The sequence below is a fragment of the Anolis sagrei genome, chromosome 2 (assembly GCF_037176765.1).
Source record: "Anolis sagrei isolate rAnoSag1 chromosome 2, rAnoSag1.mat, whole genome shotgun sequence".
Classification (NCBI taxonomy): domain Eukaryota; kingdom Metazoa; phylum Chordata; class Lepidosauria; order Squamata; family Dactyloidae; genus Anolis; species Anolis sagrei.
In genome coordinates this window covers 10,487,008-10,512,411 of record NC_090022.1, presented here as the reverse complement: position 1 = coordinate 10,512,411, position 25,404 = coordinate 10,487,008, and the positions used below count along the sequence as shown (strand labels likewise).

The 25,404-nt window shown below is 44.7% G+C and overlaps 2 protein-coding genes and 1 pseudogene across 2 annotated transcripts in view; 1 reads left to right on the top strand and 2 right to left on the bottom strand.

Moving 5' to 3' along the window:
- LOC132765774 (zinc finger protein 850-like) overlaps positions 1-25,404 on the top strand; it is a 1,095,673-nt gene that overhangs the window by 162,581 nt on the left and 907,688 nt on the right. The gene's annotated exons all lie outside the window — the stretch shown is intronic.
- LOC132765772 (zinc finger protein 431-like) lies at positions 807-8,449 on the bottom strand. Its single transcript, XM_067465250.1, has 5 exons — positions 7,965-8,449; positions 7,508-7,634; positions 6,665-6,735; positions 5,452-5,578; positions 807-3,941 (listed from the first exon to the last, which is right to left on the bottom strand). The coding sequence occupies exons 1-5, from the start codon at positions 8,352-8,354 to the stop codon at positions 2,545-2,547; spliced, it is 2,112 nt and encodes a 703-aa protein (XP_067321351.1). The 5' UTR covers positions 8,355-8,449; the 3' UTR covers positions 807-2,544.
- Positions 14,067-25,404, bottom strand: part of LOC132766020 (zinc finger protein 850-like) — a 64,560-nt pseudogene continuing 53,222 nt past the window's right edge.

The following is a 25,404-nucleotide window of genomic DNA, read 5'->3' as shown; positions in this document are numbered from 1 at the left end:
GCTGAGACCATAAAATACAATTTCAATACAATAAAAGCAATCAGATAATAAAACCATAACAAAATCAATAAAAACATGAACATTAGGGTCTCCTATTAAAAACATTGATAATGTGTTGTGAAAGGCTTTCATGGCCGGGATCACTGGGTTGCTGTGAGTTTTCCGGGCTGTATGGCCATGTTCTAAAAGCATTCTCTCCTGACATTTCACCCACATCTATGGCAGGCATCCTCGGAGGTTGTGAGGTCTGTTGGAAATAAGGCAAGTGAGGTTTATATATCTGTGGAATGATGTCCAGAGTGGGAGAAAGAAACTCTTGTCTGCTGGAGGCAAGTGGGAATGTTGCAATTCCAAAATCAGAACAGTAAATAAAGATTAACCCTAAGAAAAAAACAATGGGAATTCCAGAGAAGAATAAATCAGGACCAGCTAGCCAACTAACACCTCCCAAGAAAGAATTCCCCCAGGCAGGAAGCAGCCAGGCCTTGTAGCTGCAAAGCTTTGCAATGCTAATCAAGGTGATCAGTTGCAATATTTACACTTTCCTCCAACAGACAAAAGTTCTTTCTCCCATCCTGGACATGCCACAGATATATAAACCTCACTTGCTTCATTTCCAACAGACCTCACAATCTCTGAGGATGCCTGCCCTAGATGTGGGTGAAATGTCAGGAGAGAATGCTTCTGGAACATGGCCAGTCAGCCTGGAAAACTCACAGCAACCCAACATTCACAATTTTAGAACACAACCTTTTAGTGAAGACCGAAAAAACCAGTGGAATATTATAAAGGGAATCGGCACCACATTTAAGTATTTTTTTTATTTACAGTATTTATATTTTGCCCTGCTCACCCCAAAGAGGACTCAGGATAGTTAACAGAATATATGTATGTGACAAACATTCAATGCCATTTTATACACAACTAATCAGACAATTATACATATAATTCTACATACAATTATACACACGTGTCTGTATGCTTGTCCGCAATGTCCTGTCTCATGTACAGAGGAAGAACTGTCGGAGGTTACAGACAATGCAGTTGCTGTTGCCCGTTTCTGGTCAAAAGATATTTAGCTGCTTGTGCCTTTTCTATTTTTATCAGTTTTATACTAATTTGTGCAATGCTTTTGATACAAAAAATTAATAAAATTATTATTATCATCATTATTTATTTACAGTATTTATATTCCACCTTTCTCACCCTGCAGGGGACTCAGGGCAGTCACAATGCACATAAACATGGCCAACATTCAATGCCATAGATACACAACATATATAGACAGACTCACAGAGGCTATTTAACTTCCAGCTTCATGAGAGTATGCTTTGAATTCCAGCTACCGGGGGAGCTGTCACCTCACCATCCACTTGTGACACTGATGGAGTACTTACTCATTCTTTTGCACGCTGCTGGAGAGTTTTATGGCATCGTAAATTAGTTAAATAAGCCTCCCTGCATAAGTGGTACCAAAATTTCCTACTTGACAGATGCAACTAATCAGAGGAAAGTGGGAATAATGCAATTGGTGACTTTGATTAGCATTGAATAGCCTTGCAGCTTCAAAGCCTGACTGCCATTATGCAATAATGCAAGTACCCAGATCTTTGGGATTCAGAAGCCAGATAATATGGCAGTGTAGACGGGGCATCCACTTATCAGAGGCAACTGGGAATAATGCAATGACCTTGATTAGCATTGACTGTCATTATGCAATCCCCTAGTAATTTGTTTGTATAGGATTGTGAAAGTATTATTCAGTGTATATGCACCTTTGTTCCCAGAACACATACAGCTAAGTTGCAGAGTTTGATCCCCTTCCCCCATGCCAGAAATGACACTGAAATATCGAATCCCTCTTTCTTCCTCCCTCCCTCCCTCCTCTCTCCTCGGCAGCCTCCCAAACGGACAAACTGAGGTTTCTTTAAGAAAAAAAAAACACTGAGGGATGGTGGGTGGGACCTAATGTCTGCTAAAAAAGCCAAGTGCACTGGAAAAGTAAACCAATGTGGTAAAAGGTAGGGAAAACACCCATTTATTTTACAAAATGGAGTCAGACTGAACTCTCCTCTCCTCTTTCAAACACTTCCCAGCTTAATGTGGTGAAGTCCATAGTCTTTATGTTCTAAATGGAGTCTGAGATCTGAGCAATCTCAGATCTGATCATGTGGTCTGCAGCCCCTCCCATAACTTCTCAGAAAAAGAATATAGAGCAAAGGAAAGAAAGCTGCATACCAGAACATACATAAAATAAGTAGCAACAGTATTATATACAAATTACTAGGGAAGGAATGAAGAAGGTTGTAATTTCCAAAAGTCTATGACAGTTCAAAAGGTATGAACTCCAAACAAAACATTTCCCACATATCTAGCATCTGTTTTTTAGCCAGTGTGTATTCTCTGGTGCTTGTTAAGGGATGAAGGCTGAGTACAACCTTTCTCATTCTTCTGCACTTTTACCCTTTCTTTACTGTGCGTAGTTTTTTTTTTTTTTTGGTGGTTCTCCAAGTGTGAACTGCGAGCAAAACATTTCCCACACTCCTAGCATTGGTATGGCTTCTCTCCTGTGTGGACTCTTTTGTGCCTCACCAAGTGTGAACTGCAAGTAAAACGTTTCCCACACTCCTGGCATTGGTACGGTTTCTCTCCTGTGTGGAGTCTTTTGTGGCTCACAAAGTGTGAACTGTAAGCAAAACATTTCCCACACTCCGGGCATTGGTATGGCTTCTCTCCTGTGTGGAATCTTTTGTGGCTCACCAAGGCTGAATTGTCAGCAAAGCATTTCCCACATTCCTGGCATTTGAATGGCTTCTCTCCTGAGTGGAGTCTTTTGTGCCTCACCAAGACTGAGCTGCGAGCAAAACATTTCCCACACTCCTGGCATTGGTATGGCTTCTCTTCTATGTGGAGTGTTTTGTGCCTAACCAGGGCTGAACAGTCAGTAAAATATTTCCCACACTCCTGGCACTGGTATGGCTTCTCTCCTGTGTGGAGTCTTTTGTGCCTCACCAAGATTGAGCTGCTAGCAAAACATTTCCCACACTCCTGGCATTGATATGGTTTCTCTCCAGTGTGGACCCTTTTGTGCTTCACCATGTTTGAAACATCAGCAAAACATTTTCCACACACCTGGCATTGGTATGGTTTCTCTCCGGTGTGGAGACTTTTGTGCCTCACCATGTTTGAACTGTCAGCAAAACATTTCCCACACTCCTGACATTGGTATGGCTTATCTCCGGTGTGGAGACTTTTGTGCCTCACCATGTCTGAACTGGCAGTAAAACATTTCCCACACTCCTGGCATTGGTATGGCTTCTCTCCTGTGTGGAGTCTTCTGTGCCTCACCAATGGTGAACTGGAAGCAAAACATTTCCCACACTCCTGGCATTGGTATGGCTTCTCTCCTGTGTGGAGTCTTTTGTGGCTCACCAAGTGTGAATTGTAAGCAAAACATTTCCCACACTCTTGGCATTGGTACAGTTCCCCTCCTGTGTGGGATCTCCAGTGGTCTATAAGTTGTGTATTCTGAGTAAAACATTTCCCACACTTTTGGCACTTGTACCCTTTATTTTCTGTGTGAAATCCCCCGTGTTTCATCAAGTGTGAACTCTGCAGAAAAGATTTACCACACTCCTGGCTTATGAAATCCTCATTTTCTTCAAAGATTTCTTCTTGGCTCAGATATGGTGATTTGTAATCAGCAGCACATTTTGCTGATTCTTTCCTTTTAAGATGGGTTTTTCCAGCATGGAGTGTCTTGTGAAGCACAAATGCCATATTTTGAGTAAAGCACTGCCCACATACATTGCATTTGTAGACAGTTTCTCTGGCAGAATCTCCATCTTCTCTGTGGGTTTGCTGGCATCTAGGAAGGCCCCCATTGTGTCCAAAATGCTTCCTGCGTTTGATGCATATATTGCTCTTCATCCAGTTGTCTGCTGTGAAGAAGACAGAAACAATAATTCCTCAGCATGAGTGATAAGGAGCCTTTAAAAGTGAGATAAGAAGTGGAATGATTCTTAAAACAACAAAGGACTTCATTACATTGAAGCAGGGGAGTGCTTGGCAGAGCAGAGCTCAGTCATACTCTATTTTGAAATGAAACAGATGATTTCCCTACCTTTATCACACTGTTAAATCAATCAGTGTTACTCAGTTGTACTTAGCATTCTTTGAGTTTGTCATCACATTGTAAAGATTCCCCCCTCCCACTATCCCCCCCCCCCCCGGTTCTTTGTTTTAAAAAAAACCCTATTCTCTTTGAATTGTCAGCTGTTACATGTCTTCAATTCCAGAAGCAAGGAGGGAGGAAGGGAAGGAGGGAAGGAAAGCGGCGATGCACTCTCTCTCTTGGCTGCCCCCACAGAGAAGGGTGTGGACCTTGGAAAGCTATAACTAACAGGACTGCATAGTATGGAGCTATGGTATTTACATTCCAGCTGCATTCATTTCACAGTGTAGATGCACCCAGAGAAGCTTCATGGACCTTGGGAAACTGCAGTTACCAAGACCATCTCATGGAGTCATGGCATTTAAAATAAGGACTAACTGTATTCATTCACAGTGTAGATGCACCCAGAAAAGGGTATGGACCTTGGAAAACTATAACCCTCAGAAGGACTCCATCACATGGAGCCATGACATTTAAAGTGGGTGCAAGGGTATTCATTCCATACTGCAAATGCACCAAGAGAAGGGTATGGACCTTTGAAAACTATGACTCTCCGGACTGCATAGCATGGAGACATGGCATAGTAACAACAACAACAATACTTCTCTCCTGGTTTTCCCATGCATGCAACACAAGGCACAGAAAGAATCAAGGAACACGAAAGGCACTGCAGACCAATTCAGCCAGAGAAGTCAGCCAGAGCACCTGATGAACCAACCTGGACGCAGCATATTATTCGAGAACACAGAAATGCTGGACCACTCTCACAACCACCATGTCAGGCTAAACAGAGAAGCCATTGAAATCCACAAGCATGGGGACAATTTCAACAGAAAGGAGGAAACCATGAAAATGAACAAAATCTGCCTACCAATACTAAAAAACGTTAAAATTATAACAGTAAATGAAAAACAAAACTCAAACACAGGGGAACTCCAGACAAGAAACAATCAGGAACACCTAATCATCTCTTAACAAAGGATTCTCCTAGGCAGGAACAAGCCACACCTAAAAACCGTCAGGCCATCAAATGGTAATCAAGGTGGCCAACTGAAACATTCACAGCTATCTCCAACAGACAAGAGTTCTTTCTCCCACCCTAGACTTTCCACAGATATATAAACTCCATTTTCTAGTTTCCAACAAACCTCACAACCTCTGAGTATGCCTGCCACAGATACAGGCGAAACGTCAGGAGAGAATGCTTCTAGAACATGGCCATACAGCTCAAAAAACCTACAACAACCAAAAAATCCTCATAATTGTGGGAGCCTTACCAAGAGAGTCCACCATCCCATGAATCTCCTCCATGATCTGCACGTGCAAGGCTTTCTGATCAGGATTCAGGAGAGCCCACTCCTCCAGGGAGAAATGGACAGCCACTTCCTCAAAGGCGATTGGGTCCTGGTGGGAAAAGAACACATTTCCTTCTCACATCAGGAAAATCAAGAAAAAGAATTACAAGTTGATTTACATTCCTGTTGTTTATTTGAAAGGGAAAGGCCTTCTGCCCCTTCCACACAGCTGAGTAAAATGCCACATTATCTGCTTTGAACTAGAATATATAGCAGTATGGACTCAGATAGCTTAGGGCCCTTCCACACAGCCCTAAGACCCAGAATATCAAGGCAGAAAATCCCGCATCATCTGAATGTGGACTCAGATAACCCAGTTCAAAGCAGATATTGTGAGATTTTCTGCCTTGATATTGTGGGTCATATTGCTGTGTGGAAGGGACCTCTGTCTCTCTTGCAGGAGGTATTTATCACTGGGCCTGATTTCCCCTCCTCCTCCTTGGAGGGTGGGGGGAGATTTTCTCAAGTGCTGCTTCCCCAGTCTCCTCCAGTCTGCTCATACTTCTTCTGTTCTCCAAGATTATTGCAAGTGGTTCTGAAATTTCTTCTGAGTTCCTGCAGAGCTCTTGGATGTAGTTCACCTGGCCCTGGAGACTTGGATTCATTTAGAGTGACCAGGTATTCCTGAACGAACGACTTCTTTACCTATTTGAGTTGCATTTCCCCTATTGCCCCATCTGCTCCATCTTGCTCAAGTTGAATACTGATTCCCTTTTGGGAGAAGACTGAGGCAACATTCTACCTTTTCCCCATCACTTTCTCCACTTTGCTCCTTTTTCCTTCTTCTACTAACACAACCAAAGAATGCTTTTTATTGTTTTTGATCTCTCTGGCAACCCTGAGCTCATTTTCTGCTTCACCTTATCAGACCTACTTATGCTGGTTACTCGTATGAATTCTTTGGTGATTTCCCCACTTTTCCATTTTTCGAACACATCCCTCTTAAATCTTAGCTTAGCTTATTTATTTATTTTTCCTCCTTGTTGGCACTGTTTGCAATTGTGCCTTCAGTAACTCACTTTTAAGACACTCCCATTCAATCTTTTCTGTTTCAAGAAATGTTTGATGATTAAGCCTGGAACAAACGACACCCAGGCATCTCCCTTTCTCCTCTCCCAGGAATCCTTCTGCTTACCTGATTCAGTTCCACTCCATCACGAAGGGGAAGAAACGATTGAAGATTCGTCAACAACGTCATTTCAGTCCCTGGGAGAGAGAGAGAGCAAGGGGTGGAAAGCTGATCACGTAAACATGTCTCAGAGGAGAGAATTACAGTCTTATAAAGAAACCTATGAGGAAATGACCCTAAGAACACAAGACCATTCTCCAGCCAAGGAATATGTTTTGGAGTTTAGGAGATTTTATCTCAACCAGTGCTATGAATAGGTTGCATTGAAACGAGTACTGGGCTTGGTATTTCAGTTGCCTAAAGTTAAAGTTGCCTGGGTCGTTCTTTGGGCTATATGGCCATGTTCTAGAAGCATTCTCTCCGGACGTTTTGCCTGTATCTATGGCAGGCATCCTCAGAGCTAAGGATGCCTGCCATAGATGCAGGCAAAACATCAGGAGATAATGCTTCTAGAATATGGCCATATAGCCCAAAAAAACCTACAACAACCCAGTGATTTCAGCCATGGAAGCCTTCGACAATACATTAAAGTTGTCTGTTTGTCTTCCAGCTCAGTTTCAGGGCCCATCTCAACTTCAGGTCCCACCTGAGATGATACTCAAGGGCTGAATTTTCAGTCCTATTCAAATTTAGACTAATGCAGAAATATTGCAAGAAAGAAAACTGCTAATCATAATGAAATTACACCTTTTGCAACTGAATGCCTACATATATATTCATTCCAAAGCCAAACAATCCTGCATGTGCATGATCTCAATATCAAACTGCTTGGGGATATGCTACAATCACCCCGAGGGGGAACTTACACCAGCAAAAAACACCAAAACACCCCAAAGAGTTCCTTCTTACCATGCAAGGCTGCAGCCCCTTCTCCTTCCTGCATCAGTTCCTTCTGCTGGAGGCTCTGGGTGGTGTTTGATGGAGGTTTCTCAAATTCAGGGACATCAAGGTGGACTTCAATACAGTTATTTTGGGCCTGGGACAGCACAGAATGTTCCAGAAATATTATAGGGAAAGATTAGAAAAGGATTTTCCCCCAAATGTACAGAAACTGGATTCTGGGATTGCAACCCAGTTTGCAGCAAAGACCATGCTCCCCGCTCCCATCATTTAAATACATGAGCAACCAAGCTTACAGTGTATATGGAGGTGAGAGCAGGAGGGACAGAGTAGAGGGGGAAAGAGGCCGAGGAAGCAGAGTCCGGCTTCTCCCTCACATCACTCCCATCTTGGAAGGAAGGCAGGATGTACGCTTAATCTATCCATCAATCCCAAGGTGAGTGAAGCCAAGAGGGAATGCTCTCACCTGTCCTTCCTGCTTCTCGTCCTCTTCCCGACTCAGGAGGAAGCCTTCCACCAGGGCCACCGCCTGGGAAGAGGTCTCTGCCCCACACTCTCGGACCCAGCTCCCCATCTCTGGGGGCAGGATGCTCAGGAACTGCTCCAGGATCACCAGGTCCAGCATCTCCGCCTTGGTGTGTTGCTCTGGCTTCAGCCACTGGCGGCAGAGAGAGTGGAGGCGGCTGCAAAGCTCTCTGGGTCCCTCGCCTTCTTGGTAGGAGGACTGCCTGAAGCGCTGGCGTTGTATGTTCAAGCTATAAAGGTCCACACTCAGGAACTTCTGTGTAATTTTCCCCCAGGATGCCCCACTGCTCCCAGGTGCTGCTTCAGGTCCAGATGAGTTGGGTCTCCACATGTTGAAACAAGTGTTCGATGAAGAACCAAATTAGATCCAAGATGCTTTTCCTTCCTCTTTTCTCAGAAAATGAAAATCCCTGAACAGGCTCTGCTCCAAAGACAAGATATTACTGTTAGGATGACTAGCAAATAAATAATTTAAAAAATCACATATCTTCTGTGAAGAAAAAGCAGAATTAGGTGGGAAGGTTCAAGAAACCTTTTATTGGAGAGTCAAATAACAAGACCTTTATTTATTTCAGAACCAAGTAATGCTGGATCCTCCTTTCACTTAGGCCTCTGCTCATCCAATCCCAGACCCTCCTGCCCTCACTTGACTTTCCATTGAGTTGTCCCTTTATTCCTCATCCCAGTCCCAACTCAGACTATTCCTCCATGATTTCTTCAACTGCTGTCATATTATCTATAAGCACTTTTTAAAAAATGAAAACTACCTTGATGTTTGCTTAAATGATGGTTTCTACTCATTTCAAAAGCTTTTCCATCATTAGATTACATTATATGACAACAAAATCACAGAACATGCACTCTACCTGTATCTGCATGAACATGCAATCAGCTCTCTGTACCCATGAATTCAAACATCCACAGCTTGGAAATACACCTCCTCCAAACTTCCTCCCAAATGCAAACTTTGATATAAGGGACTTCATTTTACTATGCCATTGCATCTATAATGAATGTTGGGCATCCATGGATTTTGGCATTCATGTTGGTGTCCTGAAACCAAACTGCAGCAGGTAACAAAGGGCACTGGTATATTTGGGTGTATGTGTTTGTGTATTGTTTAGCACAGCTGGTAAGATCACCAGCAATTATAACATCTATCAACTGAAAGGTTGCTAGTTCGAAGCCCCGGGTTGGCGTGAGCTGCTGACTATCAAGCCCAGCTTACTGTTGACCTACAGCTTGTACTGTAATTAGAGAAATTTAATACCACTAAAACAAGTGGGGGGGGGGGGGTATTTTACAACACGATAAAAAGAAAAAGACCAGAAAATGCTTGTGACCAAAAAGGAAGAAGTCCTGATGGCTCTTCGTAATAGAGGTTGGAGCAACAGCAGCCCCCTGTGGTTGGATTTTAGGCACAACCTTCCAAAGGTGCTGACATCAAGACAACACAATTTGTCTCCTTTCTATCAGTTCTGTCCTTGTCTGTACAAATGGCATTGAATGTTTGCTGTGTATGTGTACTGTGATCTGCTGGGTTGCAGTTAAACATCAAGAAAACCAAGATGATGGCAACAGGACCGATTGATAATTGCCAAATAGAGGGAGAAAACATGGAAGCAGAGGCAGATTTTGTGTTTCTAGGCATGAAGATTATAGCAGACACAGGCTGCAGTCAGGAAATCAGGAGACACTTACTTCTTGGGAGGAGAGCAATGACCAATGTCGATAAAATAGCAAAGAGTGGAGGCATCACACTGGCAATGAAGGTCTGCATAGTTAAAGCAATGGTATTCCCCGTAGTAACCTATGGATGTGAGAGCTGGACCATATGGAAGGCTAAGCGAAGGAAGAGAGGTGCTTTTGAACTGTGGCGTTGGAGGAAAATTCTGAGAGTGCCTTGGACCGCAAGAAGATCCAACCTGTCCATACTCTAGGACAGTGGTTCTCAACCTGGGGTCTCCAGATGTTTTTGGCCTACAACTCCCAGAAATCCTAACAGCTGGTAAACTGGCTGGGATTTCTGGGAGTTGTAGGCCAAAAACATCTGGGGATCCCAGGTTGAGAACCACTGTCCTAGAGTATGGACAGGTTGGATCATCTCGCGGTCCAAGGCACTCTCAGAATTTTCCTCTAGCACCACAGTTTAAAAGCATCTCTCTTTCTTCGCTTAGCCTTCCATATGGTTGAGAACCACTGCTCTAGGAAATAAAGCCGGACTGCTCACTGGAGGGAAGGATAGTAGAGTCAAAGATGAAGTCCTCTGGCCACATCATGAGAAGACAGGAAAGCTTAGAGAAGACAATTATGCCGGGGAAAATGGAAGGAAAAAGGAAGAGGGGCCAACCATGGGCAAGGTGGGTGGATGGTATCCTTGACGGGACTGGGTTAACCTTGAAGGAGCTGGGGGTGGCCACGACCAACAGGGAGCTCTGGCGTGAGCTGGTCCAGGAGGTCACAAAGAGTTGGAAGCGACTGAACATATAAACAACAAAAAACAGTCATCTTCTTCTTCGGGCATGTTTAGCCTGAAGAAGAGAAGGCTGAGAGGGGATATGATAGCCATGTATAAATATGAGAGAGGAAGCCACAGGGAGGAGGGAGCAAGCTTGTTTTCTGCTTCCCTGGAGACTAGGACGTAATGGGACAATGGCTTCAAACTACAAGAGAGGAGATTCCATCTGAACATGAAGAACTTCCTGACTGTGAGAGCCGTTCAGCAGTGGAACTCTCTGCCCCGGAGTGTGGTGGAGGCTCCTTCTTTGGAAGCTTTTAAACAGAGGCTGGATGGCCATCTGTCAGGGGTGCTTTGAATGCAATATTCCTGCTTCTTGGCAGAATGGGGTTGGACTGGATGGCCCAGGAGGTCTCTTCCAACTCTTTGATTCTATGATTCATCAGAAGGTGTGGAATTACTCCTGTTAGTAGTTCTAAACAGCAATGGTTATGCTTTAGTGCAGGAATGGGTCAACTTGGGCATTCCCCCCAGGCAGGCTGTTAGGAATTGTGGGAGTTGGAGTCCAAAACACCTTGAGGAAAGGCCCAAGTTGGCTCAGGCCTGTTGCAGAGCTTGATACACAGTTTGTCCATTGAACAACAAATGGAGGAATGGAGGGAGAGAAGGAAGGAGAAAGCAGACCCTCTCCCCACTATATCCAAGCCCTCCCTGTAGAAGCCTGGAAGCCTCTCTCCCCTTCTCTCCTTCCCCAATATAGGAATCCCCCTACCATTCAAGACAGCCCCCTTTGCCTATGGAGAAAGACTGGGAAGAAGGAAGGACTCACCGGAAGGAGGAAGCGGAAGGAGGAGACAGGCTGCGAGGAGGAAGCGGAAGAGGCCAAGGGGGCCGTTCTAGGCTGAGGGGTAAACAGAGGCTCTTCTGCTCTGGAGGACTCCCTCCTAGAATCATAGAATCAAAGAGTTGGAAGAGACCTCCTGGGCCATCCAGTCCAACCCCATTCTGCCAAAAAGCAGGAATATTGCATTCAAATCACCCCTGACAGATGGCCACCCGGTCTCAGTTTAAAAGCTTCCAAAGAAGGAGCCTCCACCACACTCTGGGGCAGAGAGTTCCACTGCTGAACGGCTCTCACAGTCATGGGCCATCCAGTCCAACCCCATTCTGCCAAGAAGCAGGAATATTGCATTCAAAGCACCCCTGACAGATGGCCATTCAGCCTCTGTTTTAAAAGCTTCCAAAGAAGTAGCCTCCACCACACTCCGGGGCAGAGAGTTCCACTGCTGAATGGCTCTCACAGTCAGAAAGTTCTTCCTTGTGTTCAGATGGAATCTCCTCTCTTGTAGTTTGAAGCCATTGCTCCATTGTGTCCTAGTCTCCAGGGAAGTAGTAAACAAGCTTGCTCCCTCCTCCCTGTATCTTCCTCTCATATATTTATACATGGCTATCATATCTCCTCTCAGCCTTCTCTTCTTCAGGCTAAACATGCCCAGCTCCTTAAGCCGCTCCTCATAGGGCTTGTTCTCCAGACCCTTGATCATTTTAGTCGCCCTCCTCTGGACACATTCCAGCTTGTCAATATCTCTCTTGAATTGTGGTGCCCAGAATTGGACACAATATTCCAGGTGTGGTCTAAACAAAGCAGAATATCTTATAGTACTTTAAATAATTTTTTTATCCTTTTGCTGAAGCTACTTTTATTCTTCAATAAACAGCTTTGCTTATACTAAACTTTGGAGTATGAGATTGGATCAGACAACGAATAATGGGATTTGCAGTACTTCACCCACTTCCAGAACCCACTGCAACCCCCACAAATGATGGACCTAGACCATACTTGGAATACAACTCCCCACCCACGACTAACTTTATGTCCTGGTGAGGTTTGGGGGTGGAATGACCACGGATGATGGAATTTGCAGTACCTTCAACTGAAAGGGTCTTTGAGTGAAATTTGCAAATGCTAAGCAAGGGGCTTTGAATGAAATTAACAGCAAAAGAGAAATATACCCTTTCTCTGTAAAAAAGGAGCAACATGGAAGAAAATGTTTTTAAGAAACAAGATGTGACATGTAGAGGTTATACAAAGTTCAAGCCTACATAGGAAGTAGTTGTGTAGTGGTTAAGTTCAAAGGTTGTGGTTAAGCGCAGAGTCTGCAGGTACAAGAAGGTGCTTTCCATCAAAAGGTCAAGGGAGAGGGGCTGGAAAAAGAGTACTCTCCAGGACCTATTACTTGAGTATAAAAGTCAGCAGAAACAGAGGAGGGGCGCAGAAGTCTTTGAAAGCACAAACAGAAGTGCTTCTGTCTGTCTCATGTTTATTTATTTGCTTCATTTCTATACCGCATTTTTCAGCCCTTAACAGGCGACTCAATGTTGATCAGCTTGATTAAATGGTGTCTTACATGAACCAATTGGACTCTGTGGATTTCTTTGAAAAGGGACCCCACACCCTAAACCCGTGATCCCTTACACAACCACTTCCAAAGACCAATGCAACTCACACTAATGACGGACCTGGACCAAATTTGGAACACAGACACCCCGCCCCCTGCCGAGGTTTTGGGGAGGATGGACCATGGATGATGAGATTTGTAGTACCACTTTCTGCTTCAAGAAACCACTGTGACCCCCATCAATAATGTATCTGCACCAGACCCAACATGGCTAACTTTGAATACTGGTGGAGTTTGGGGAGGACTGACCCACAATTTTGGGAACTGTTGTTTGCCCACATCCTTATGCATTTTCTAATGGGACCGTTCAAAAAAACAAAAGGAATGACTGACTTTTTTCTTTAGAGTTACAAATTTACAAATTTTCTTTAGAGTTACAAAATAGAGTTACAAATTTCCAAGCTGATATTACCTAACATCTAAAAACAAAAAAAATGTCTTTTTCTAATAATCCAAGCATTGCCGGGTACCCAAGTTAGTTGCTATATAAAATCTAGATTATCTGCTTTAAACTTGATTATATGGCAGTGTAGACTCTTATAATCCACTTCAAAGTAGATAATGTGGATTATCTGCTTTGATAATCTGCTTTGGCCATCTGTTGGGGGTGCTTTAAATGTGATTGTCCTTCTTGGCAGGGGGTTGGACTTGATGGTCCACAAGGTCTCTTCCAACACTATGATTCTATGATAACCTTGATTATATGGCAGTGTATAAGGGGCCTTAGTCTAACTTCCTCTTGGTTGTAGTTGTCTGCCTTAAGATAGTAACATCAAATTTCAGATGATCACATGAGATATAAGGGACCCCTAATTTCCAATGAAATACACTTTTTTCTGGGTTTCATATTCTGGTCGTATTTTTATTGTTTTCTTCTTTTAGACTTTTCTTTTAGTTCTGTTTTTGAGTAAAATGACCAGCTATAGCTGTAAGCTATACGCCCCAAACTAGTTGGTAAGCTTGTATTTCTTATACAAACTTTGGGAGGTTTTACGCTACACAGAAAACATCCAATTTCCCTACAATACACAATTAAAGGGCTTAAATTTGGCCAAACATATCAGGTTATCACTTGATCTATAATAGATTCAAATACTCGTAATATATAACACTGTACATTCTAAAATAATAACAGGACCCATGTTTTTCAATTTAATGTGGATCAAAATTGTGTGTGCCAGGAGCAAGTAGATTCCAGACAGAGGCAAGAGTTCTCCAAAACAGTTCCCAAGTCACACAAAGCAAAACACATGAACAGTGCTCAAATCCAAGGAGAGAGCTGTCCGTGAGATCAATGCAAAGAAAAGCCAAGTGCTACTTGAAACCAAGGGAATAACATGTGTTTATCAGGAAATGTTGACTGTTTCCAGCACCAGAATGTCCACAACCTGTAATTTTCCTGTTATAATTCATTTTATTAGTTTTGCCCCAGTTCTTTGGATGATTTCTCTTTCTGATAGTTTAAAAGGTATGAACCCTGAACAAAACATTTCCCATACGCCAGACATTGGTGTTTTTTTAGCCTGTGTGGATTCTCTGATGCTTCATAAGGGATGAACTGTAAGCAAAACATTTTGCACACTCCTTGCATTAGTATGGCTTCTCACCTGTGTGGAATCTGTTGTGCCTCACCATGTCTGAACTGGAAGCAAAACTTTTCCCACATTCTTTGCGTCTGTATGGTTTTTCTCCTGTATGAACTCTCTGGTGGCTCATAAGGGATGAACTCTGAGTAAAACATTTTCCACAATCTGGGCATCTGTATGGTTTTTCTCCTGTGTGAATTCTCCGGTGGATCACAAGGGATGAACTCTGAGTAAAACATTTCCCACACTCCTGGCATTGGTATGGTTTCTCTCCAGTGTGGAGTCTTTTGTGCTTCACCAAGTCTGAACTGGAAGCAAAACAATTCCCACAATCCTGGCACTGGTATGGCTTCTCTCCTGTGTGAAGTCTTTTGTGGCTCACCAACTGGGAACTGTAAGCAAAGCATTTCCCACACTCCTGGCAATGGTATGGCTTCTCTCCTGTGTGGAGTCTTTCATGGCTCAGTAATTGGGAACTGGAGGGAAAACATTTCCCACACTCCTGGCATTGGTATGGCTTATCTCCTGTGTGAAGTCTTTTGTGGCTCCCCAAGTCTAAACTCTGAGCAAAACATTTCCCACAATCCTGGCATTGGTATGGCTTCTCTCCTGTGTGGAGTCTTTTGTGGCCCACCAATTGGGAACTGTAAGCAAAACATTTCCCACACTCCTGGCATTTGTATGGCTTCTCTCCTGTGTGGAGTCTTTTGTGGCTCACCAATTGTGAACTGCGAGCAAAACATTTCCCACACCCCTGACACTGGTATGGCTTCTCTCCTGTGTGGAGTCTTTTATGCCTCACCAAGTGTGAACTGTAAGTAAAACATTTCCCACACTCCTGGCATTGGTATGGCTTCTCACCTGTGTGGAGTCTTTTGTGTCTCAACAAGCCTGAACTGTAAGCAAAACTTTTCCCACATTCTTTACATCTGTATTGTTTGTCTCCTGTATGAATTATCTGGTGGCTCGTAAGGGATGAACTCCGAGTAAAAGATTTCCCACACTCCTGGCATCTATATGTTTTTTCTCCGATGTGAACTCTCTCATGTTTCATGAAGTGTGAACTCTGGAGAAAAGATTTCCCACATTCTTGGCTTATGAAATCCTCAGTTCCTTCAAAGATTTCTTCTTGGCTCCGATCTGGCAATTTGTAATCAACCATACATTTTGCTGGTTCTTTCCATTTAAGATGGCTTACCCCAGCATGGAGTATCTTGTGAAGCACACGTGCCATATTCTGGGTAAAACATTGCCCACGTACATTGCATTTGTAGGGATTTTCTCTGGAAGAATCGCCATCTTCTCTGTGGGTTTGCTGGTATCTAGGAAGGTCTTCACTGTGTCCCAAATTGTGTGATCTGTGTTTGGTGTATACATTGCTCTTCTTCCAGTTATCTGCTGTGAAGAACAAGAACAGAAACAATCATTTCTCAGCGTGAGTGATAAGGAGTTAAAGGAAGTGGGATAAGAAATGGATTGAAATTATCCTTAAAACAACATAGACATGGATGAAAAGAAGGTATAAATGCTGCCTTCTCTCCACCTCTTGTTCAGTAAGGATGAACACTGAGGGCTTATAGCAGGCATGGGCAAACTTTCTAACGGGAGTCGTGTGGTGGGCTGGAGCGGGGTGGGCGGGCCAGGAGGGAGGGGTTCTCCCCAAGCCCCCTCCTGCCCTTTCCTCTCCTTCCTCTTCTCTTGCAGAGGAAGAAAGTGAAGGAAAGATAGGAAACGTTTGGATCCCAGAAGGGTTGGCTTTGGTCAGGATGAGATGGTGGTTGGGAGAGAAAAAGTGTATCCATCAGACTCCGTATTGCCTACTCCTGATATAGAATCCTAGAATCCTACAGCTGGAAGAGCCCCAAGGGCCATCCAGTCCAACCCTCTGCCATACAAGAAGGCACAATCAAAGCACTCCTGATAGATAGCCTCTGAGGAAAATCCTCCAGAGAAGGAGACTCCACTATACTTCGAGGCAGCCTGTGCCACTCTCCAACAGCTCTTACTCTCCTAATCTTTTCAGTTGAATCTCTTTCCCTGCCTTTTGAACCCATTACTTCCTTGTGCTCTGGTCTCTTTTGACTTCAGGCACACAGTGACTTTCCAAGCCTGCCAAGCATATACAGGATGCAAAATCAGGTTGCTGAAAATGTGTGCCTGAAGTCAGGAGAGGTTTGCTGGTTTACTTTTTGGAAATCTGCTTCCTCCCTCTCTCACGCCACCTTGAAATTGCAAATCTGCTGAAAGACAAAGAAGGGAGATTCTACTGTGTACCAGAAAGACTAAGAGAGCCATCTATTACTAATAATGTCGTACATATTTCTAACATAAGCCCTGCCTTGAGGACACTCAGTGACTGGGATGATACAGGATGTTGCTCCCACCAGGGAGTTGCTGATTGGCATGGAATCAGAGAGTCGGAAGAGACCTTGCGGGCCATCTAGTCCAACCCCCTATCAAGAAGCAGGAAAATCACATTCAAAACAGATGGTCATCCAGCCTCTGTTTAAAAACCTCCAAAGAAGGAGCCTCCGTCACACTCTGGGGCAGAGAGTTCCACTGCTGAACAGCTCTCGCAGTTAGGAAGTTTTTCCTCATGTTCAGGTGGAATCTCCTTTCTTGTAGTCTGAAGCCATTGTTCTGCATCCTAGTCTCCAGCACAAAACAAGGCTGCTCCTCCCTCCCTATGACTTCACCTCACATATTTATACCCAGCTATACATGGATACTGCATTTTGAAAAAGAAATCCCCACCAATGAGGGAGCCTTACCAAGAGAGTCCACAATCCCACGAATCTCCTCCATGATCTGCACATGCAAGACTTTCTGATCAGGATTCAGGAGAACCCACTCCTCCAAAGAGAAATGGACAACCACATCCTCAAAGGCGATTGGGCCCTGGTGGGAAAAGAACACATTTCCTTCTCACATAAGAGCATCAAGAAAAATACTTACAAGAAATAGATTTCTGTTCGTTGTCTGAAAGGGAAAGGGTTAAGGCCTCCATGCTATAGTTGTAAGCTTTGTAGAGACATCTGGTCAGTCACAGTCACAACCATTTCTTAATTGATATGTAGAATCAGACTGTCAGGAGCTGATTTGCTGCTGTTCGGAAAGTCACCATAGATGCTCTCAAATATCTCGAGGTCAGCAGGGGCCGTTGGTGGAACGATTTTAGAGCAGCTGAATAAACTGCTTCTTCTCATGGAAAAGACAGCTGAATTGACTGTTTCTTCTCATGGAAAAGACTGACAAGGATAGTACCCTCTCACACTAGAAATTGCAATAAAAATATGCTTTAAAGTTATTGAAAAGTTATTCACGACACTTCTGCTTACTTGATTCAGTTCCACTCCATCACAAAGGGGAAGAAACGACGAAGGATTCAGCAACAACATCATTCCAGCCCCTGGGAGAGAGGGAGAGAGCAAGGGGTGGAAAGCTGAACACATAAACATGTCTCAGAGGTGACAATTACAGTCCTGAAAAGAAACCTATGAGGTTCTTGTGGGTTTTTTCGGGCTATAGAGCCATGTTCTAGAGGCATTTCTCCTGACGTTTCGCCTGCATCTATGGCAAGCATCCTCAGAGGTAGATTGCCATAGATGCAGGCGAAACGTCAGGAGAAATGCCTCTAGAACATGGCTCTATAGCCCGAAAAAACCCACAAGAACCTGGTGATTCCAGCCATGAAAGCCTTCGACAATATGTAAAATTTTAGGACTTAGGACTATCTCACAAGCAGTGCTGTGAGTAGGTTGAATTGAAACTAGTCCTGGGCTTGGTATTTCAATTTACTAAAGTTATTGTTTGTTGTCTGTTTGTCTTCCAGCTCAGTTTCAGGGCTCATCTGAACTTCGGGTACCACCTGAAGTTTCAGTCCTATTCAACTTTTGGCTAATGCAGAAGTATTGCAAGAAAGAAAACTGCAAATCACACTGAAATTACACCTTTTACAACCAAATTCCTACATATAATAATAATAATAATAATAATAATAATAATAATAATAATATTATTAATAATAATAATATATTATCAGGAGCAACTTAAGAAACTGCAAGTCGCTTCTGGTGTGAGAGAATTGGCCGTCTGCAAGGACGTTGCCCAGGGGACACACAGATGATTTGATGTTTTTATCATCCTTGTGGGAGGCTTCTCTCATGTCCCCGCATGAGGAGCTGGAGCTGATAGAGGGAGCTCATCCGCCTCTCCCCGGATTCGAACTTGTGACCTGTCCTGCCGGCACAGGGGTTTAACACATTGCACCACCGGGGGCTCCTAATAATAATAATAATAATTTTTTATTTCTCCTTGAGGCTTGAGGTGCGTTGCAACACAATTTAAAAAACATGAACATTGCAAAAATTCAACAAATATACATATTTCTATAAAAGATCCACAATAAACAGCATTTCTATAAAATACATATTGAAGTACATAAAAGAGATATCATACAAAAAACATGAGTTTAAGATATATACCCATCTCAAGGCCAAATGATCCTGCATAAGCACCTTCTGAAGCTCAAACTGTGAATGTGCTACAATCTCCTCAAAGGGGAATTTACACTAGCAGAAAACAGCAAAATTCCCGGAAGAGTTCCTTCTTACCCTTCAAGGCTACAGTTTCATCACCTTCCTGCTTCAGCTCCTTCTGCTGGAGGCTCTGGGTGGTATCTGAGTGAGATTTTTCTGATGCAGGGACTTCAATTAAGTTATTGTGGACCTGGAAGAGCACAGAGTATTCCAGATGTAGCATGGAGAAACCCAAAAATATCACAGACCTATGTGCAGAAACCGTATGGACTTTGAAAAAAAACTCTGAGATGGCAACCTAACACAACCTGCCACACTCCCCCTCCCATCATTTTCAGTATTATATCTGGGGTCAACAAATTTGAGTAGAGCAGCAACCACGCTTACAGTGGATATGGAGGTGAGAGCAGGATGGGCAGAGCAGATTGGAAAAGAGGCAGAGGGAGCAGAGTCCGGCTTCTCCCTCAATCAATCCCATCTTGGAAGAAAGGCAATATGCATGTTTAATGTATCCATCAGTAGCAAGGTGAGTGAAGCCAAGAGGCAGTGCTCTCACCTGTCCTTCCTGCTTCTCGTCCTCTGCCCGACTCAGGAGGAAGCCTTCCGCCAGGGCCACCGCCTGGGAAGAGGTCTCTGCCCCACACTCTCGGACCCAGCTCCCCATCTCTGGGGGCAGGATGCTCAGGAACTGCTCCAGGATCACCAGGTCCAGCATCTCCGCCTTGGTGTGTTGCTCTGGCTTCAGCCACTGGCGGCAGAGAGAGTGGAGGCGGCTGCAAACCTCTCTGGGTCCCTCGCCCTCTCGGAAGGAGCACCGCCTGAAGCGCTGGCGCTGTATGTGCGCATTCAGGGACTTCTGCGGAGTTCCTTCCCATAATTCCACACTGTTTCCAAGGGCCATGTCTGCTTCAGGTCCAGGTGAGTTGGGTCTCTCCATGTTGGAAACACTCTGTTGAAGAACCAAACCGTATCCAAGATACCTCCCTCTTCTCTCAATAGAAAGAAATCCCTGAACAGGCCCAACTCCAAAATGCTCAGGCAACACTCACATTTGCTCTGTGAAAGAAAGGCAGAATTAGACAATAGGCTTCGGGAGGCTTTTTTTTAGAGTAAACAAACAAGCCCTTTAGTTATTTCAAAGCCACGTAATGCTGGGCCCTCCTTTCACTTGCATCACGAAAATATGATATGCAGATTTGATAAATGTGGATTTGATACAATATGTGTGGGTATGAATGAGCTGAATAAAAGGTGAATGAATAGAGCTAATAATTTTGGAAACATCATTCTAAAATATTAAGGCCTGCAATGACTAACTACCTGCTTGATGGACTGTAATTAAAACCTACTAATGAGAACTGAAAAATAAACTGTGATAAGAACTGTGACAGTGATAAGAAATCTGTTTACATCTGTCTGGACTGTGGAAAATGTTTTACTCAGTCTTCAGTCCTTGTGAGACACCAGAGAATTCATAGAGGAGGAAAACCAAAGAGCTGAGACAAAAGTAATAAAATGAATTGCAACAGGGAAATTGCAGGTTGGGGACATTCTGGTGCTTTTTGTTGGTGTCAGGAGCGACTTGAGAAACTGCAAGTCGCTTCTGCTGGGAGAGAATTGGCCGTCTGTAAGGACGTTGCCCAGGGGACGCCCAGATGTTTTGATGTTTCACCATCCTTGTGGGAGGCTTCTCTCAAGTCCCCACATGGGAAGCTGGAGCTGACACTTAGGCAGAAAAAACGAAATGCAAAGATGCAGAATGGGGGACAATGCCTGGCTCGAGAGCAGTACGTGTGAAAAAGATCTTGGGAGTCCTCATGGACAACAAGTTAAACATGAGCCAACAATGTGATGTGGCGGCAAAAAAAGCCAATGGGATGTTGGCCTGCATCAATAGGAGCCTAGTGTCTAGATCTAGAGAAATAACGCTACCCCTCTATTCCGCTTTAGTTAGACCACACCTGGAATATTGTGTCCAATTCTGGGCACCACAATTCAAGAGAGATATTGACAAGCTGGAATGTGTCCAGAGGAGGACGACTCAAATGATCAAGGGTCTGGAGAACAAGCCCTATGAGGAGCGGCTTAAGGAGCTGGGCATGTTTAGCCTGAAGAAGAGAAGGATGAGAGGAGATATGATAGCCATGTATAAATATGTGAGAGGAAGCCACAGGGAGGAGGGAGCAAGTTTGTTTACTGCTTCCATGGAGATTAGGACACGGAACAATGGCTTCAAACTACAAGAGAGGAGATTCCATCTGAACATGAGGAAGAACTTCCTGACTGTGAGAGCCGTTCAGCAGTGGAACTCTCTGCCCCGGAGTGTGGTAGAGGCTCCTTCTTTGGAAGCTTTTAAACAGAGGCTGGATGGCCATCTGTCAGGGGTGATTTGAATGCAATATTCCTGCTTCTTGGCAGAATGGGGTTGGACTGGATGGCCCATGGGGTCTCTTCCAACTCTTTGATTCTATGATTCTAAGCCAAACAAATGCCAGGACAGTGGAAAATGTTTTACTCAGTCTCCAGTCCTTGTGAGACACCAGAGAATTCACAGAGGAGGAAAACCATCCAAAGAGCTGGGACAAAAGTAATAAAATGAATTGCAACAGGGAAATTGCAGGTTGGGAACATTCTGGTGCTTTTTGTTCATGTCGGGAGCGACTTGAGAAACTGCAAGTCGCTTCTCCTGTGAGAGAATTGGCCATCTGCAAGGACGTTGCTCAGGGGACGCCCGGATGTTTTGATGTTTCACCATCCTTGTGGGAGGCTTCTCTCATGTCCCCACATGGGGAGCTGGAGATAACAAAGGGAGTTCATCTGCGCTCTCCCCAAATTCAAACCCGTGACCTGTCAGTCTTCATTCCTGCCAGCAAAATGAATGCAATCCCAAAAACGTTATATTTTTTCAGACAATACCAATTTTGTCAGAATAAGCGCTCTTTGAAGCCCGGAAGAAAGAACCGACAAAATGCAGTTGGAAATACTAAAAACCCAGAATAGAAATGAAAAATGTATGAGATGCAAAAGATAGAAGAGGAGTGGCACGGCCATACATGAGACAATATTATGATTCAGCAGCTGGGACATGGATAAAAGAGATAGTCTCTTTCTAGACTATCAAAGGCTTCTTACAATGGAAAGGAATGATCTACAATATGGATGGCATGCATCTCTGATTCAGGACAAAATGAAATGGGACTCCAATTTTAAGAAACATCAAATAAGAAATTCATTGATGAGAGTATGCAATAAACACAAAAGGCACAGAGAAAGAGAGAGAGAGATTGTGAGTGTGCTAGAAGGCCAACCTGTGAGTGAATAAGTCTTGGGCCAACTTCAGCCCTCCCTCCAGGTGTGTTGGGCTTCAGCTCCTCTTTGGCCCTTTGGAGAAGGAATGGGAAGAAGACTCACCAGAAGGAGGAGGCCAAAGGGGGAAACTCCCCTCTCCTAGATGGGTAGGGAAGGGTTAAGGGGAGTGGGGTTTAGTTCCTAGAAGGACAAGAAAAGCCAGTTCCTTTCTGCCTCTCTGGGAACCACACTCCCTCCCCTTAACCCTTCCTTGACTAGTGTCACACTGGAAGGAGGGGGAAAGAGCATCTCTCCAAAGCCCTGGAAACAAAGGACTAAAGATGATGGCAGAGATATAGTCATGGAAGAAAAAATCCATATTCATAGGATAGTTAGTTAGGTAAATTTTCTCCCTGCCAAACCTTTGCTCCCCAACCCCACTGAGCATTAAGGGGAGCAGATCAGAGCAGAGCCTCCACCTACAACAGAAAAAGAAGGTATCATCACAGGGTCAGGTCTCACAGCTCCCTTTTCCCAAGGAAGAGGAACACATACTTGGGTTGGAGATACAGCAAAAGCACCCATCACAAGCAGGCTCTTCAACCTCACAACCTCTGACGATGCTTGCCACAGATGCAGGCGAAACTTCAGGAGAGAATGCTTCTAGAACATGGCCATACAGCCCGAAAAACCTACAACAACCCAGGCAACCATGGGGCTGTCCCAGTATCTGGCCCTACCCACACATTAGATCTGGTTTTCTGCCAGGGATGGGAGAACGGTAGCGGTGTGGAGGAGCTGACCATCACTTCATTGCCATGGACCGATCATCACCTGATCAGGTTTAGACTTACTGCACCCTCCAGCCTCCGCAAGGGGAGGACCGATTAAGATGGTCCACCCCAGGAGGCTTATGGATCCGGATGGATTCCTGACATATCTTGGGGATTTTCCTGCCACTTTGGTAGGTGATACTGTTGATGCCCTGTGTCTATTGCTTGGGCAATAGACACAATCACTCCTCTTAAGTATCCAAGCTAAGCCATCTCCTTGGTTCAACGAGGAGTTGGCAGCGATGAAGCTAACAGAGAGGAGACTAGAGTGTGTGTAGCAGAAAAAGCCTAGCAAGTCACACCGAGCATGGCTACGCCTTTATCTAAGGGCTTACACCACAGCAATAGAAGCCACAAAGAAATCTTTCTTTGTGGCCAATACTGCATCCTCAAAGAACCATCCGGCAGAGCTGTTCTGAGTAGTCAGAGGGTTGTTTAATGCTGCCCTGCAGGACAGGTTTCCTGACAACTCAGCAGCTTTCTGTGAAGCATTTACTCAGTTCTTTGCGGATAATGTCACTTTGATCTGCTCTGGCTTTGACACCATGTTAACGGCAGTCTCTGAGGGTGTAACACGAGCGCCTGCTTGTCCAGTTTAATGGATTTGTTTCAATTGGTGCAGCTTGAGGATGTGGACAAGATCCTTGGAGAGGTGAGAGCATGCATCCTAGACCCCTGCCCATCCTGGCTGATAAAGGAAGCCAGAGGGGGTTTGGCAGAGTGGGTGAAGGTGGAGGTTAATGCCTCCCTTTGGGAAGGCAAAATTCCAGCTAGCCTAAAACAGGCTGTAATAAAACCACTGTTGAAAAAACCATCACTGGATCCAACTCAATTCGTCAACCATCAGCCAGTTTCCAATCTCCCCTATTTTGGCAAAGTCCTGGAACATGTGGCCGCACAACTCCAGGGATTCTTGGAAGACACCGATTATCTAGATCTGGCATAGTCTGGCTTTAGGCTAGGACATGGCACCGAGACAGCTCTGGTCCTCTTAGTGGATGATCTATGCCAGGAGCTGGACAGGGGGAGTGTGTCCCTGTTGGTTCTGCTGGATCTCTCATCGGCCTTCAATACCGTTAGCCACGGTATCCTTCTGGGACACCTCGGGGGCATGGGCCTTGGAGGTACTGTCTTGCAGTGGCTCAAGTCCTTCCTGGAGGGTCACACCCAGAAGGTGTTATTAGGGGACAGCTGCTAAGCCCCATGACCATTGTACTGTGGGGTCCAGCAGGGCTCAGTACTGTCCCCTATGTTGTTTAACATCTACATAAAGCCATTGGGAGAGATAATCTGGAGTTTTGGGGTTCAGTGCCATCTGTACGCAGATGATGTCCAACTCTGACACTCCTTCCCACCTACTACTAAGAAGGCTGTTCAAGTCCTGAACCGGTGCTTAGCAGCTGTAACATTGAATCTGGACAAGACAGAGGTCCTCCTGGTCAGTCGCAAGGCCGAACAGGGTTACAGCCTGTGCTTGATAGGGTTACACTCCCCCTGAAAGCACAGGTTTGCAGCTTGGGAATGATCCTGGACTCATCGCTGAACCTGGAACCCCAGGTCTCAGCAGTGGCCAGGGGAGCTTTTGCACAACGCAAACTTGTGCTCCGGCTGCGCCTGTATCTTGGGAGATCTGACTTGGCCACGGTGGTCCACGCTCTGGTTACATCCCGAATAGACTACTGCAATGCAATCTACGTGGGGTTGTCTCTGAAGACTGCCCGGAAGCTTCAGCTAGTCCATCACTCAGCAGCCAGGTTGCTCACGGGAGCGGGGTACAGGGAGCGCACGACTCCCTTGCTACACCAGCTCCACTGGCTGCTGATTAGCTTCCGAGCACAATTCAAAATGCTGGTTTTGACCTATAAAGCCCTAAACAGCTCTGGCCCAGCTTACCTGTCCAAACGTGTCTCCACCTATGAACCATCAAGTACCTTAAGATCATCTGAGGGGGCCTCACTCTCAGTCCCGCCACAATCACAGTTGCGTTTGGTGGGAACGAGAGAGGGTCTTCGTGGTGGCCCCGCAGCTGTGGAACTCCCTCCCTAAGGAGGTTAGATCTGCCCCCTCCCTCTTGACTTTTCGCAAGAAGCTTATATCCTTGCTGTGGGAGTAAGCATTCGTGGAATAGACAGATTTTATTGGTGAAGTTGAGTTTTTATGGACCGTAATTTGGATTGATTTGGAGGATGTTTTAAACCTGGCAAACTGTTTTAAATGCA

What these genes read in the sequence shown, in the direction of transcription:
- LOC132765772 (XM_067465250.1), bottom strand. Translation starts at nt 8,354, where the DNA reads ATGTGGAGACCCAACTCATCTGGACCTGAAGCAGCACCTGGGAGCAGT. An exon ending in ACGAGAAGCAGGAAGGACAG is followed by an intron (nt 7,635 to 7,964) that starts GTGAGAGCATTC and finishes GTGCTGTCCCAG; the next exon opens with GCCCAAAATAACTGTATTGA. An exon ending in TGGGATGGTGGACTCTCTTG is followed by an intron (nt 3,942 to 5,451) that starts GTAAGGCTCCCA and finishes TCTTCTTCACAG; the next exon opens with CAGACAACTGGATGAAGAGC.